The following is a 17,007-nucleotide window of genomic DNA, read 5'->3' on the forward strand; positions in this document are numbered from 1 at the left end:
CGGAAGTGAGGTGCGCTTTAACGATGTGATTTTGTCTTTACGAACGAAGAAAAGATAGCAAAAGCACTAAAATCTTAGCTCCTAAATTAAATGTTTTACCTTTGTTAACATATGAAAGTACTGTGATATTCGTTGTAACCCGAAACTGTATCGATGACCGGACATGTTATTTACACCAAGAATCTAATGTAATTCCTGTTCGTCTTCATTCAAAGGAGACATGTCTAGGTGTTGAAACAGAGAACAATTAAACAGTATATGTGTAAGGCTCATACAGTTACTTAAGCTACACACACACACACACACACACACACACACGCACCGCTCCGATTGTTCAGTACATCGCTCTGATAGCCCAGTATACCACACCGATATAGTTCAGTGGATAAAGCTCTGCCCTGTCAGGCTCCGGCCTGGCAGGCTGAGGTACGAGCCCCACTCAGGTTGTGATTTTCCGCTAACGAGATGTGGTTGCTGCCCCTTTGAGCAAGGGAGATGTGGCGTGTGATGTATAAAGGCCTGCAGCTGGACAGTACCCAGAGATCGGCTATAAGGAGTTTGCTCTAATCCGGAGTGTACTTGCTCGCAATGAGTCCAGCTCGTGATCAGGCCATGATGAGTTACACGGTGACCCACACGCCCAGGAATGCCACCGCACAGACCTGGGGGCAGAGCAGCACCATCCCGGCGTGCTGACGCGGGCCTGACACACCTCCACGCCCCCCTCCGCTCCATACACACCCGCTTCTTGCCTCATGCAATCCGCCTCATACATTCCCGGGCACCATTCTGTCTGTGTCTTTCTCTGTATACAAGTACATATAGTATATTATAAACGACCATGAAGACATGAACCCTACCCCCCTCTCCCCCCCCCCCCCCCACACACACACACACACACTTGCGCAATCACAGACGATGATGTGGGCGATGGAACTCGTTCTGGTGATATTCAGTCACTCGAATATAGTTAATTAAGAATGCATGGTCAGGAACAAAGCCCCATATTCTCAAACCATTCAGGGCTCACACACCCACATTAGACAAGGCTTTCGCAGAGGTTGTTGTGGGTATTTCCATGGGTAGTTTTATGAGCCTAGTAATAGTTTGATAAGGCTGCTACACCATGAATGTGAAAACACTTATGAGAATCCGATTAATCTCCTTTGCAGCTTTTGGAAATACTTGTTGTGGGAGCGGAAAGGGTCTGACAATGCGGGCTAAGAGAGGGAGGTGCTGCTGTATGCAAGAATCAACCCGTCTCTGCAATTTGTCTTTGTCACTGCTTGCTACTTCTCTCCACCAATCCGTCTGTCTGTCTGTCTGTATGCGTGTACGTGGTTTGCCTACCTGTCTATCTGTTTGTCCCTTTATCTATTTGTCTATCTGTCTGACTATGCTTGAATTCACGTCTGTTTGTTTGTCTGTCTGTCTGTTTTATTTCTTGTCGTATTTCCCTCTGTCTGTCTCTCCGTGCGTGTTTGTTTGCCTTTTGTCTGTCAGTTCGTCTGTTTATTTCCCTGCCTGTCCTTATGTCTGTCCGTTTACGTATCTGTATATCTGTCTGACTCTGGTTGAATGCCATGTTTGTCTGTTTTCTGTCAGGTCTTTCCCCCTGTCTGTCTTCCTGTGTGTATGTTTGTTTGTCTTCTGTCTGTCCGTTCGTCTGTGTGCCTATCTCTTGTTCCTCTTGTTAACATCGATAAGTTTAAAGCAAATGTCAACACCCACCTGTTAACTCACGAGCCTTTATTTTTGCACAACCTCCCTTTTTTTTCTCTCCTTATATTAGTCATTTTTATTTTTCATATCCACGTCTGCTCATCAAAGAGACTACTTGGTTCTGTACAATTTTTCTGATGTTCATTTTCCCCCTCATGCCCTTCATAGATCTCAATGATAATAATAACAATAGTAAGACATACCTGTGAATGACTATCTGTCCCTCTAACTGTCTATGTGATGTCAGCGCGGGGCGTCACGTTGAGCACCACAATATGATGAGTCCGGAGGAATGCTTTGCTCCACACCTGCCGAGGGAGCGTGGCACACCGTTCAGTGTTTCCTGCGGTGCCCGAGCGCAAGGAAAGGGCCGCTGCTGCCTCCCAGGGCCTCAGCCGCGTCATCGCCTGCACGTGTGGAGGTGTAACGGGGAAGGTGTCTCCTGCTGCCTTGTAATTATTTCCCCGGTAATCGTTAATGTCTACTCTTACGTTATTTAGCTACCACTCATTAGAAACTATATAGACGCTTGGCCACATGCACCGTTACAGTCAAGGTGTAGACGCAGCAACACCAGCAGGATCAGGAGCGTTAGAAACAACAGTAACGGGAACATTAGCACTAGTTCAGAAACAGCACCTTCCACATCTTGACTACCACTGTCTACAAACCAACAAAATCACAATACGAGTGGTTCTGGTGCTGTTTTTTTGCTATTTCTGTTGCTGTTGCTGCTACTACTGCTTGCTAGTACTTGATGCGGAAAAAAAAGTGAGCACTCTCTCGTGTGTGCCCCAGATGGCGGATAAGGAGGGTCGCGTCGGGGTGTTCGTGGTGGCCGTGTTCATCCTGGTGGCTGCCACGGCGCCGCTCCAGAGCCACGGGGCGGAGGAACCCTTGGACAAAGACGGGAAAGTTCTGAAGCAACTCATCAGCCACAACAAGGACCTCAGCGGCCGCCTAACACTGGCCATGGGGGACATTCTGCGCAGGCGACAAACCAGCGGGTGCACCTTAGGCAAGATTAATTATTGACATTGCTTTTTTTGACGATGATTTTTCTGTTATAGCGTGGCACCAATGAGAGATACTGATTATAGGATTCTACCGTTAGTCTACGTTTCCCTCGCTCTCTGTTCTATTTATCTATCTATCTGTCTATCTACCTATCTATTTATCTATCTATCTATTTATGCCCCCCCACACACACATTCCACAACATCCTCTGGTCCCCTTAGGTCTGTACGAGGCGCAGAAGTCGGCGACGAAGAAGGCCCAGCTCTTAGCGCGGGAGTTGGCCGTCATTGCCATCAGCTTGTACAAGGAGACCCGCAGATTCCAGGCGCCGGAGCTTGGCACTTGCACGAACCAATGTCTGGAGTGAGTATGCTAAGTGGGGAGCGATGGGCGAGTATTCTAAGACGCTTTTCGGCTGTCACACCAACTATTTCCCAAGGCCGCAAAGGAGATAAGTCGGGTTCCCATGTATGTTGTTTCTTCACGTTCATGGTGCAGAAGCCTCGTCCAGCTATCATGCACCAGAGGCCGGATTCATCAAACCACTTACGAGACCTGTCGATGGTATGTCTTCTGGTAACTCCATCATCTAGGAACGCTCTTGATCTTAAGGCGACTCCACTGGTAATGAAAGAAGTGTCGACCAGGCCAGTATACTTCATTCATTGTCATCGGAGCAGCTTAAACACAAGGATCATTCGTAGGGGACAGATTTACTTAAAGATTTACCAACGACCGGTCTTGTAGCGGCTTGATGAATCCGGGCCCGGCCTCATAACACTACCCATGGAAATGCTAACACTTAACCTCGACGAAAGCCTTGTCAAATGTGGGTGTGTAGGCCATTAATGTTTGTGAGTATGGCCACGGAGAGGTGAGAAGATAGGTGGAGGCTTGTAGTATAGATTAACGGTGAGCTCCTCTGAATTGATGAGAGAAATGTGTTGATCTACCTATTCCCATGGTGTATGTTGTAGGAATCACTCATGAGGTGTGAATGTGAAAAAGAAAGCGAAGGTGTACAGAGTAAGGGAGCAGAAACCACACCCAGAGTATCTTGATAATGAGAAATACGATTAATTCACGAGACTCATCACCTGTAACCTCTCGCCCCCTTTAGGAACGAGTGGCTGTGCAAGACCGGCAAATGCATCCCGCTGGCCCAACGCTGCGACGCCAAGAACGACTGCGGGGACATGTCCGACGAGGGCCCCTACTGCATGGTGTGTCAGGCCGCCGAACACACACACACACACACACACACACACACACACACACACACAGAGAGAGAGAGAGAGAGAGAGAGAGAGAGAGAGAGAGAGAGAGAGAATGAAAGAAAGAAGGAAAGAAAGAAAGAGAGAAAGAGAAAGAGAGAAACAGTAAGAAAGAAAGGAAGAAAACAAAATAGAAAAACCTCAAACACAAACTGCATCTTGGTGACGTATATTCGCTATCCTTAAGGCTAATTATACACTAATCACATAACACTGTATACATATTGCCTTTCTGAATAGCTCCACTGCACTTAACTATCCCTCACAAGCCATTAACCCGTCTCTTGTCCCTCCTCTACAGGCTGGATGCGGGCCGGACAGTTTCAGGTGCCCGACTGACAACAAGTGCCTCCCCTACTCGGCCAGGTGTAACGGCGTGCCTGACTGTACCTACGGCATCGATGAATACTGCCAGGTGAGAGTCCTATACCATCTCTACTTTTGATACAGTCTTAATTATTCCGTTGGTGTGCTTAAAAGGAGAGATGGAGGGAGTTAATGGGATAAATGAATGGCTGAGAGTGAAATGGGGGATAGATGGAGAGATGGAGAGGGAAGATTTGAAGGGAAAGCTAGTAATGATGTAGAAATGGATAGATAGAAGAGTATGTAGACGAAGACACTCTTAAGGGATAGTGACAATGTATTTTTCTCCTTTTTTTCTGTAATTTTCGTCCTTTCCGCCTGTGTACCCTACGCCAGACCTCGTGTGGCAGCGGGCAGTTCTTGTGCCTCCGCGACCAGCGCTGCATTGACCACCACTGGACTTGCGATGGTCACCTCGACTGCTCAGACGGCGCCGACGAGAAGCTGTGTGGATGGAAGGAGAGCGTGGCGACAAACACATCACAGGTGAGCCGCAACGCACTATTGTAAGGAAGTCGTGACGAGCAGACGCTTCGATTTTAATGTCAAAGCAAAAACACAACTATGAAAATGTAGTGTGTTTTTATTCCAAAGTCTCGTGCTTCATATTTTTGTAAGAACTTTACTTAAAATAACACAAGACAATCATATTCTATTAACATGGGCGTAACAGTGTCAATAGCTATTTAGACTAACTTCTCACGTAATTGACTGCTCTTTCGGCCACCTCTTCGGATTCTTTACAGGAGCAGCGAGTAGCGGGCTTTTTTTTATTGTTGTTTCCTTTTTTGTTCCTTTGTGCTATCTCCTTTGCTGTAAAAAAAAAAAAAAAAAAAAACATTCGCCCACTATCTCACTCTAAAATAAAGCCAAATTACATGTAGTTCATATCACTCAAACAGCTCAACAGTCCTCGTCTAAAAGTCTGTCAGCATGGGGAGTTCCGGTGTGCGACGGGGAACACCTGCATCCCCTTACACCTGGTCTGTGATTACGCTTTGAACTGCGGCGACGGAAGTGACGAGAGAAACTGTCCTGTGATTACCACACCGGCACCCACTACGATACCTCAGGTTAGTGCGACACCCCCAACACACACATACGCACGTACATACACAGAGACACACGGAGATATTTTTTATAGTAGTAATAGTAGTAGTAGTAGTAGTAGTAGTTTATTACCTGGAAGAACCAGAAAGATGACGCAAGTAACGATAAAGCAAGCAAGGTAGGCAGCGTCAGGGGTCTAATTTAGGTCAGGGGTGGGAGGGGGGTAGAGGAGCCAGTCCGCCACGATGCCTAGGGCTAAAAACTGGGAAAAAGAGGAGGAAGAGCAGGAATGTGGTGGGGGAGCGGCGAGGCGTGAGGAGCTGGGGTATTGGAGGTGGAAGTGGGGGACACGGAGGACACAAGGGGGGGGGGGTATGTGATTGCGCTGAAGTAGGAAAGAATTGATGGCTCACACGCAGCAATGACAAGGTGCTGCCGACGGGAACAAGTGTTGGACGAACCTCCAGAGGACAAATCTCCCTTAGGACAAATCTCCCTAGGACAACCTCCCCCAAGGACAAAATACCCAGAAGATAAAGAAAAAGAGAAAAAAAAAATTCTAATAATATTAAAGTATGAACACAGAAAGCATTATGTATAGCTGGGGAGGTTTTGTCTTATTTTGCACTTTTAACTGAGAGGGTTTATCCTAATGTGTTTTCACCCAGGGGGAAGTAGTCTGGGCTTGCATGGAGTCTTATTGGAGGAACCCTTGGGGATGGAGTCGTAGGGTTGGCAAGACAACGCGCCATTATATATATTTTTTCCATTAAGGGGGCAGCTCTGAGGCGAAATGAACAAAAATAAGCCCTCTAGCGTATATCACTACTGACTGATTGATTAGTCCATTTCTCCTTCCCCGTGGTCCCTAAACGCAGCGGATGTGCCCACCGAACATGTTCCAGTGTGCTTCGACGCAGAGGTGCATCTACTCCTGGTGGAGGTGTGACGGCCACAGCGAGTGCGAGGACGGGAGCGACGAGCTGGCCTGCCCGCACGGGGTGAGGAAACCCGCGGCTGCCTTGCGTGAGGCTGCGCCCTCGCTCTTGGCTTCCCGGCCTTGTGGTTATTTTGGTTATTCATATGTTTCTGTATTATCAACCTCCTTCTGTAAGGCGCTCTTTTTTCTTCATTAACCTAATAATAATTCGGTTTACTAAATAATAATCGTATATTACACCAAACTGCAATTAGAATTTTACTACGTTGCAATTTTGGTAAAAAGATTAGTTAAAATGGGATCGCAATTTCACATTCTAGTATTAATTAAAACATGTCACAATGTTCTTGTTTTCATGCACGAGCGTATGAGGTATACAAGATAACTATCAATATACCGACATCTATAGATCCATGATAAAACAGGAGTATCATTCACGTTCGCAGACAAAGTGTGGCAAAAACCACTTCTTCTGTTTACGAGACAAAACTTGCATTGCGGCCAACCGCCGGTGTGACGGGGTGACGGACTGCTCTGACACCAGCGACGAGGTGGGCTGTACCCCGCCACCACCACCGCCGCTACCACAACCAGTGACGCTGCCGCCGAGGGTGAAGGTCAGTTTAGGGTCACGATCACCCAATACAAAACATTTAGACTCTCCCTGCACGATAACATTGCATCACTCTAACGCATCATCTTTACGTAAGTTTCTCCTCGTTCGTTTTCAGTTTTGCCACCACGGAGAGTTCCGCTGTGTGAGGGACAACAGCTGCATCCCCTCACACTTGGTTTGCAACTATGTCCTCAACTGTAACGACGGAAGTGACGAGAGCAACTGTCCGGCGACCACCACACCAGCGCCCGCCTCGACCACTCAGGTTAGTGAATTAAATAAGAATACTGAAATCTCCCTTAAAATTGCAATGTTGAATAAGTCTTGAAAGAAAACTAAAATCTACAACTTTTTTGCCTTTCAATCAATCATATACCAATCCGCGCCACTAACGAGCTGCACTTAACCACGAGGCCCTTTAAAAGAACCCCTACTAGCGCTATTATCGGCGCCACATCAGTGAGAAATATATAAGTGAACTCGTCTCTCCCATAACCCACACGTGTCCGCAGTCGGTGTGCTCCGGGTTCAAATGCCGGTCCGGTTGGTGCATCCCTAACGAGTACGTGTGTGACGGTTACCGAGACTGCTTCGGAGCCGACGACGAGCGGAACTGCGACTCACGAACCACACCCACAACCTCAACCTCAACCACACCCACAACCTCAACCTCAACCTCAACCACACCCACAACCTCAACCACACCCACAACCTCAACCACACCCACAACCTCAACCTCAACCACACCCACAACCTCAATTTCAACCACAACCTCAACCACAACTACCGAAGGCGTCACTGAAACGGTAAAGTGGCACTGGTCAAGTGTTTGTACTCAGTGTAATGTTAAATCTGTTAATACCCCAGAATTATGATATCCTCTGACACACACACACACACACACACACACACACACGTTCGTCATTCACATGCTTCAGTCCCTGTCTCTCTTGTCTGTGGCCATGTTCTTTTTTTATCTCGGTCTGTGTGTGTGTGTGTGTGTGTGTGTGTGTGTCCGTTCGTTTGACTATCTGTTTATCTGCCTGACTTTCGTGACAAACTGGAGGGGGGGGGGGGGGGCTGTTGTCGCATGACTTCTTTCCGTTATACGTTTCAGGCAACAATGTACTCAAACAATACAACAACTTAAAAAGATAACATGAAACAATTGAATAATGGAAAATTTGTAACGGAACTGTATTTTTTCTCTTTGATAGCCGTATGCATTATCTATATGTTGCCTTCCCAAGCAAAACAAGGTAATAACAAGTAATGACGAGGTTATGACAAGGTAATAAGTGTTTTCTTCTCCTGTAAAGACGACCGAGCCGGGGATACGTTTCGGAGTGACCTCGACAACACCCTTCTTCGTCCCCGTCACCTTCGACACTCCCACCTCCACCACAACAAGCACCACCACCACAACCACCCCTGCAACCACCACCACCACCACTCCCATGACGGCGGCAGATCAAGTGAGTGTAACTGGCTATTTGCATGTCGTTAGAAACACAGGAGATTATATTTCTTTAATGGGTGGATTGGGGAGTGTTGTGGCAAGTCCAAGTGAATACCTGAGTAACATGAAGGAAATTGTTATTATACGGGACCTATTTTCATCTTGGTAGGAGGACAGAAACACTCACCACAGTCGTTATTGTTTAGCTGCACAGTTATTTCCTTCACCCAGTCTTGAACGTTTCAGTGAGCTTTTCTTCCTACGCTAGGTGGCTGACGTGACATGCAACGCTGGCTCCATCCCCTGCACAGCCGAAAGTTGCATCCATGAGCGCCTTGCCTGCTCCAGGCTTGCCCGAACCGTGTGCACCATTATGACGAAGGCGGTGCAAGAGACGTGTGAGGTGAGGCGATTAGTATTGTATCTTTAACCCTCTCGTCAAATCCACTTTTTTTTAAATGTTCCAGTTTTAAAGGAAATCCAATTTTAACGTGTTTAATTACAAACTGCAGCATTTTTCAAAGATTTTTTTCATTATTCATATTCTACTTTAGTTATGCATTAAAGATAACACTGCAAGAAAGTGATTCTTATATGCTTAGACCTTTTTACACATACAATTAGAATGGCGCAAGGTTTAATGTCTTGAAATTTTGCAGCTATGTCTTGCAAGTGGCGTGAGGGGAGGAGACTGCTTCGACAGGTCCGGACTTAGTGTCAAAGTAAGACCATAAGTGAGGCAGTGATGGCTGGCGTCGTCCCCATCCGATGATGCGGTGATGATTCATGACTGACAAAAATTTACTACTCTAATAATATTTTGCTTATAAATTATAGAGAAGATAAAAGCTGAGGTCTTGGAAATATAACTATGAAAGCAATATCTTTACAAGTGCAAACTGTAACTTCTAAAGCATGGCAATTGTTTCACAGAGGTGCAGAAATTGGGGTTGGAGCTCATCAAAGTGCCAAACCCTCATAAATCGGTTCAAGGTAAGGGTCAGGGAAGTAAGAATAATCATAACTGATCTCAATTCTTTTTTTTTTCAATGGGGAACATTCCAAACTCCTTATAAGTAGAGCGCAGCGCTGGACTTGGTTGTTCCTTTGGCTAAAGCAGACGAGGAGCCAATACTCTTCATTAAATATCTAAAAGAGCTGTGAGGCAGCGTACCATAACATTCAACTGAAATACTTCAAAAAATTTCATTATGCAGACAGAACCATGAAGAGAGCAGCGCTCACTTTGCTTACTTCTTGCAAAAGGAAGCCATTGTAGGAGAACCTAGGCATATCTATTTTATTTTTTCGTCGTTTAATCAAGCTGATGCAATGAAACAAAATCAGGCTTCCAGTGATATGACTACAGCAGGAGGGGGGTGGGGGGAAGGGATTGAATGGTTATGAGGGGAAGAAGAAAGAGCTCAGCATAATGCGAAGAATGAGTATCTTGCTGATTACTCGTCCTGCTAACAAAGGACCTATATAGTGATGTAGAATATATCTTTAGTTAGTGTTGCAAAGGAAGAACCAGATCTAACATGTACTTCAACCATGCCACATGATAGACACATTAGTTTTGGAGGTCGTTTAGGGAGTGACTCAGAGGCGTAATTAGGTGTACGAACAAGGGTAATGACACGAGCTGACGCCCTGGGGTTTCAGTGTCTGCCGTGGGAGCCGTCGTGTAAAATAAATATGGTTGGATGTGTCCGTAGACTTTTCTGCGTCACCACCTAGATTACGCACTACACGTGACACATTTTGTTAGCATTAAGCATTGAAATGCTTGTTGCAGTCTGGTCAGAGTCTGCTAAAAAATAAAATCCTGCTGATCTCTCCGCCAGTGCTAAATGCGGCAGGAAATTTCCCAATACTTTATGCTGTTGAACTAAAATTTAATGTTAACATTTGTGTATAACAGAATCTATAACGTAATACTACATCAGCCTGTTACCAATTTATGCCCTATCTATATGCTCATATATATATATATATATATATATATATATATATATATATATATATATATATATATATATATATATATATATATATATATATATATATATATATATATATATATATATATATATATATATATATATATATATATATATATATATATATATATATATATATATATATATATATATATATATATATATATATATATATATATATATATATATATATATATATATATATATATATATATATATATATATATATATATAACTCTCATAACATAAACATTCTCTTTCAGTTCCACCAACATCACAAAGGCTGAGGGAGTGGCTGTCCAGCTGGTTGCTTTGCCTGGAGGCAGGGCGGCAGGGCCAGGGGTGATACAGCGCATGATGCTGGCCATTGTTAGAAGATTTGTCAGTTTTGTGACATGAAAGAATGAAAAAACATGTTCCTCTGGCCCCAAGGTCATCGGATATAATTTATGACATAATGCACAGAGTTTGTTCTTAAAATGCTTTTTGCATGTGCTGTAGAAGCAATCTTGTCTTTAACGTGTTAAGAATATTTCAAAGGTGGCAAATTAGATTACTTAACTTAAAGACATGACAGCATGACGTTAATGCATACCAAAACTGTTTTGTTAGGGCATTGAAGATGTAGAAACGTAAGGAGTTTTGATCTTTCTATGCAACTTCTCTTTAAACAAATACCTACATGAACCGAAGCTAAGTTATTAGTGTACATGGCGTATTAGTGGTATACATAAATATTTTTCATTCCCAAGTGATAGATAGCACCATAAACAATATTGGAAGTGTGCATGACTAGGTTTGAGTTTGTTTGCTGAGACAGATGTGTTACTCTCCATTTCCGCAATCTATAATGCCATGAATATTTTCAGTGGTCCCTTCTAAGTAACACTAGTTTCGTTAAATGAGTGTGTCTACATATCCATCTGAATTTGTTGTATACTCTGTATAATGCTGAACTGATATTCTTATTAAGTTCCAGCTGTCTTATGCATGTATTAAGATGTTTATCATGCTAGCATCAAACTATCACTGGGCTATTTCACGGATTTAAAGTATTATCAGCCAGCGTAAACGGTGATACTGGCAGGGAGTTCCCTGATGTCTCTAATGTAGTGGAACAGCAGGGATTTGGAAGTGAAGAGAAGTATATAAGAGACGAATAACTTCACACCTGGAGTTTGTTATTTTTACCCTTACTGTATCGGGTTTAGAAGTTCTTTTAACAATGCAGTAGTTGTGATAGCGGCAGCCTAGCTATATAAAGGCAGATGATAGTAATAAGTCACTTACATGAATGTGTAGGCTACAGGGTAAGCATGGATGAGCGGGCCTATAGTAGTCGCCGTCCTTGCCCACGACCCCACAGTCAATCAATCAATGGGGGCATACACCTCGCCCACCCTACGACGCCAGACCCGGGGGTCCCTCCGGGGGAGTCTCCATGAAGGCCCCTTTCTCATCCGAAGCACTTCCTTTTTTTTTCAGTCAAGGGTATAGTACGAAGAGGAAGTGGATTAGTTGTGAAGGTACAAGTGGGGGAATAGGAAAGACAGTAGGAGTGTATCTACAGTTGTTTGGTCACTTTGGTGTAGGTTTGTTAGTTAGCAGCTTACTTCCCCAGTCTCCCCGGTGCCCCTCTACCCCAACGCTTCCATTCATTTCATTCATTCATTTCATTTCTAGGGGACCGGCGGAGGGCCACTCTCAGGTGGCATGATATGCGGAGATTGTGCGGGGAATTCAAGGGGCCAGGACAGGATTAGAATAAGGGTTAGGATGAGGAAAGGTATTGGGATATGGTAAAGGGCCAGGATTAGGGAGAATATGATTGATGATCCTATTCCTAAATGTGTCAAGAGTGGGACTATTAACTACATGAGATGGGAGATGATTCCACTCTTGGATGCTGCGGGGAAAGAATGAATATTTGAATATACTTGTGTTAGTCTGGTAAGTGTGGTATTTAAGGTTGTGGCTGCCTCTAGTGGATCGTGTAGTTGTAGGGTGTAATTTGTAAATAAGTGTCTTTGTTTATGTCTCCTAAATTGTTTGTGATTTTATAGAGCATTTGTTGTCTGTGTATTTGTCTTCGTGTTGCTAATGGGTCTAGTTTTATGTCTTGTTTAAAGCAAAGTGACTGATGTAGTGTGTCTGTAATCACGTCTGGCCCATCTTGCAGCTTTGTTTTGTATGGCCTCTAATTATGTTATTGTTAGTGTGTGGGTCCCAGACTGTGTCACAATATTCTATGTGTGGCCGAAAGAGTGTTTTATATGCAAGAATTTTGATGTCTGTGTTACACCTGCTAAGGTTCCAAAGCAGGAACTCTGTGAGGTCTCCGGTTTGTAATGTCTGTGAGAATATAACCTGCAGGATAGGCGCAAGAATGCAAGAATTAGCTTTTAGTGTCCTGCAGGTGTTATGCAGTCATTCCTACCATTGTATCTTTTTAGTTTCATGCTGCTATACCGACACATGTATTACTATAGTTGTATAATCACATTCCGCCCTGCCTGGGGGTTGGGATGGCATATATGCTCCTCCCTTCTCCCTTGTTTACCTGCAACAATAAACTATTAATCAATCAATCACTTTTATTTTCAGTATTACATCACTTAAGCACTTCATCCTGCAGGGTATTCCACCAGCTGGCAACACTGCGCGAAGGTAAACAACACCTCCAGGTCACGTCACCACAGCGGCGGGGACTGCGATGTCACTTGTAGCCTCGGCCGTGCCCCTCCTCGCCCCCTCGCCCTGAGTACGTGCACGCAGACATGGCTGGTGTAACACAACTCTGCATGTCGTGAGGGGACGCGGCGTGGAGGCTCCCATATTGCATGCTGTGTGCTGCCCGCCAAGACAAGGAGGAAAACACACCTTACCTCCACCTTTCCCTCCACTTTCCTTCCAGTTTACCTCCATCTTTCCCTCCACTTTCCTCCAGTTTACCTCCATCTTTCCCTCCACTTCCCTTCCAGTTTACCTCCACCTTTCCCTCCACTTTCCTTCCACTTTGCCTCCATCTTTCCCTCCACTTCCCTTCCAGTTTACCTCCATCTTTTCTCTACTTTACCTTCACTTTCCTTCCAGTTTACCTCCACCTTTCCCTCCACTTTCCTTCCAGTTTACCTCCACCTTTCCCTCCACTTTCCTTCCAGTTTACCTCCAACTTTCCCTCCACTTTCCTCCAGTTTACCTCCATCTTTCCTCTACCTTCACTTGCCTTCCAGTTTACCTCCACCTTTCCCTCCACTTTACCTCCACCTTTCTTCCACTTTTTTTCCACCTAATCTAACTTAACCTTTCCCCCCTCTACTCTCCTTTCCACTCTGCCTCCACTTCCCCTCGACCATCACTTTCTGCCAGTTGTTTCCGCCTTATTCACTTTTTTATAAATGGTTTCTAGTGCATGATCCTCTAAATATTCCTCTCTCCTGGACTCCTCTTCTGCTCGTGTAATGCTTGTGGTGTGGCAGAAAATGTCGGGTGTGAGGCCGTCGCATAACACTTTCCGCCCTTCTTCTTCAGTGTGTTTAGACTTTAAGGGGCTGGTTATTCCATGCCTTCAAACCCCTGGCAGTGCAAGTAGCTGGTGACTGCTGTTGTTGTGTTAGTGTGCCTCCAGGGCAGGGGCTTGGTCCTGTTGAGTTCACCAGACTGCAGCATTTACTTGACCTTAAAGCCTCACTGATTCCATTAAAAGTTGAATTGATCTGCAAACTCTTAATTAAGGATAACTACAGACAAGTGGAATTGCTTGATAGCTGTATTACTTTATTTACATGATAGTTTAGTCTGAACACATGAGTCAGATGGTTTTCTGTCAAGCTCCAGATTATTTAGCTTCACAAAAGAGGCTTGAAGGTATGAAACTGAGTATTTGGTGGAAGTTAACTTCTGCTCTGTTATTGTTTTCATATTACATTTGAATTCTGTGGATGACTGGGATGACACAATCTGATGTCAATTATGATAATGAAAGTGTAGTTTTTATAAAATATGATCAGTTGCTACTCTTATAATATTGCCTCACAAATAATTAACTTCTAATCATTGGGCATTTTTTCAGGTTAACAGGTTCTAATGCAGAAAACCAGCAGTGAAAAAGTTGCTACTTCTGACAAGATGGCCAGCTCATCAGGTGAGCTGACTTTTGCAAATTTCAGTAGTATCATTAATTAATTAGAGATCTGTGATTCCTCATTTCCCATCTGTTCAGCTTACATCTCTCCAACTCCTCAATGTATTTCAGTCATCTGTGCAGCACCAGCAACCATTACAGCTAATTTTCTATCATGGTAACTCTTATTCAATCAGCACAAAGAGCATGTGTTTAAATCATGGCTTAATTTGCAATTGTCTTAATCAGGAGGCTGTCATGTTAAGATTTGTAAGTATGGCAGCTTGTGATAGCAGTTGATAATATTACTTCAATCTTATTTGGGTGATCTCTGCCATTAACAATCAATATATGTATCTGGTAAAGAAAAAAAAGATGCAGATGAAAGGCAGCCCGACACAGTTTAGGTCTCAGAAGTAGGTTACCTGTGGCACTCCTAAGGCTTCTGTCTCCCAGATAACCTCACCCCTGTGTGTGCTCCTCAGTCATCACTCAGCTCTCATTCTTCACAGTTATAAACATATTTCTATAAGTCTTCTGTGCTTTTAAATGTGCAATTACCATTTGTGGAATATAGATTGTGCAATAGAAATTTGATACTGTGTTATGAGATTTTTTTTTTAATTAAGTTTTCAGGTAATGAAAAAATGGAATTACTCGGAAGTAATGTGAATTCTAGGCAGCCACTTGCCTTTGAGTCAATGCTTACTAAGCTTGAGCAATTTTGTTTTTGGCACTGCTCCTGGATGTGTAGTATTTTCATCCTAGCACACTGTTGTTTTAGTTCAGTAGCTGCAGAAGTGTCAAAGGTGCTTTGAAAAGGAAGACAAGTCTTTCGAGTGACAATGACATGTGAGATAGAATAACATTCTATGACTGAATGAAAAAAGTTTTGAAAAGATTCACATAAAATAGTTTGACATAAACTGAGACCGAGTGACAGCAGACTGAAAATGAACACGCAAGACATTGTTCACCAGGCACAAGATGTTTTTGACAGAGTTACTCACCGTTCTTCACCCCTCCTCCCTGTCCATATGGAGCACAGGCATGGTACATATCCCATGTAGGAACTTTTGTCATAAAACACTGTATCTATGCATACAATTACTGAGCTTACCCTAGAACCATAGTATGAAATTCTGCATGGGAAAGACATTGTTTGTTGATTAGTTACTTCATTTTCAAGTATCATCTGACTACACAGTTGGCAGAAATCACATGGTCATCATTCTGTAGTAAGTGGTATAAGTAATGAAAGTTTTCTGTTAATCACGTTGTCATTTATTGATTGCTGAATGATCAAAGATACGTTGATTTATATTGTTTGTCTTGTAAGCTTTAGGCTTGCACATCTTCACAGATTAATCAGGACTGAGACTCTCCAGGGGTTTGGGATCTCTTAAAACTAAAAAATTAATGTATGCATGTTCATTTCCCATCTCTTTAAGGTCTCTTGACTCTAGACGTTGCTGTCATGGCTTCAGTAAGTAGAACAACAACAAATAAAAGTCATTCAGAACTCGGCAAAAATTTTGGTCTGGACTTTATGGTTAGGAATGGTTTTGCTAATGTTAAGCAGATATCTTGACAGCAAAGTTTAAATGATGGGAATTTGACCTTTTTTTTTTCATATGAGTCTACCAAGCCTTTTTTTATGTATGTACATGTGGTGCTGAACTGGTTTCTTTGTTATTTCAGATCCATCAAAATCCAGCAACTCAGCTCTGACAAACGTAGCACCTCCATCAGCCCTTCCTTCCTTTCTTACCTCACCTCTCCCATCAGCTGCTCCCCCCTCTGCTCCTCCTTCTGGCCCATCCCCTCCTCCTAACGCTGCTGTTCCTCCCGGTCAGTCTTTTCGTCCAGGCTCCTCACTTGCTAATGTCGGCAATACTAACATTGGTCCTGCACGTGGACAGCCTTTCCCTCCTCCAGGCACATCACCTGTCCCACCCTACACTTCTCCCACCCCTACCACCACCAGCTCATCTCTTCCTACTCTAAGAACTAATACAAGTCAGCCACCTGGTCATTCCCCAACTCCACCTGGACCAGTCTTGACACCTGCAACTGGGCCATCTAGTAGTGCTAATGTACCTTCAGAGGCACCTGCTTTCCCTCCCTCACCAAGCAACTCAGCAGACCCTGGCATGGGCTCACAGTCGTTTCAGCCCCCTCAGCCGTATTACACACCAGCGCCCAGCTCAGGAAGTCCAGTAACAAGTCAGCCACAGCCTCCAAACAGGTACATTTTTTTTCTTTTCAACCATTATCTTAAACCTATTTCTCTTAAGGAATAGGATTTTTTTAAAGGTTCATGTGTTTGATTATTTTTAAAGCCAGGCATGATATAATATATTTCTTGCACTGGTGACCAATTTCAGATTAACTCATAGGAAGATCAGATATTATTGCTCCCAGTACATAAATATGG

At 43.8% G+C, this 17,007-nt stretch overlaps 1 protein-coding gene across 3 annotated transcripts; it reads left to right on the forward strand.

The window, feature by feature from the left end:
- Positions 1–1,824: 1,824 nt before the first annotated feature.
- On the forward strand, positions 1,825–16,421 carry LOC126998560 (low-density lipoprotein receptor-related protein 1B-like). Of its 3 annotated transcripts, none has more exons than XM_050860347.1 (18): positions 1,825–2,174; positions 2,521–2,740; positions 2,961–3,102; positions 3,860–3,962; positions 4,315–4,428; positions 4,716–4,865; positions 5,282–5,452; positions 6,308–6,430; positions 6,816–6,986; positions 7,101–7,250; positions 7,498–7,791; positions 8,305–8,460; positions 8,713–8,847; positions 9,104–9,166; positions 9,378–9,437; positions 10,711–13,208; positions 14,520–14,591; positions 16,272–16,421. In XM_050860347.1, the coding sequence occupies exons 1-16, from the start codon at positions 1,932–1,934 to the stop codon at positions 10,732–10,734; spliced, it is 2,319 nt and encodes a 772-aa protein (XP_050716304.1). In that variant the 5' UTR covers positions 1,825–1,931; the 3' UTR covers positions 10,735–13,208; positions 14,520–14,591; positions 16,272–16,421. The 3 variants fall into 3 exon arrangements, with proteins under 3 accessions (XP_050716304.1, XP_050716303.1, XP_050716302.1); XM_050860346.1 differs by having other exon boundaries at positions 1,830–2,189; XM_050860345.1 differs by lacking the exon at positions 1,825–2,174 and having other exon boundaries at positions 2,210–2,740.
- The last annotated feature ends 586 nt before the right edge of the window (positions 16,422–17,007 follow it).

Source organism: Eriocheir sinensis, chromosome 14, assembly GCF_024679095.1.
Source record: "Eriocheir sinensis breed Jianghai 21 chromosome 14, ASM2467909v1, whole genome shotgun sequence".
Taxonomy (NCBI): Eukaryota; Metazoa; Arthropoda; class Malacostraca; order Decapoda; family Varunidae; genus Eriocheir; species Eriocheir sinensis.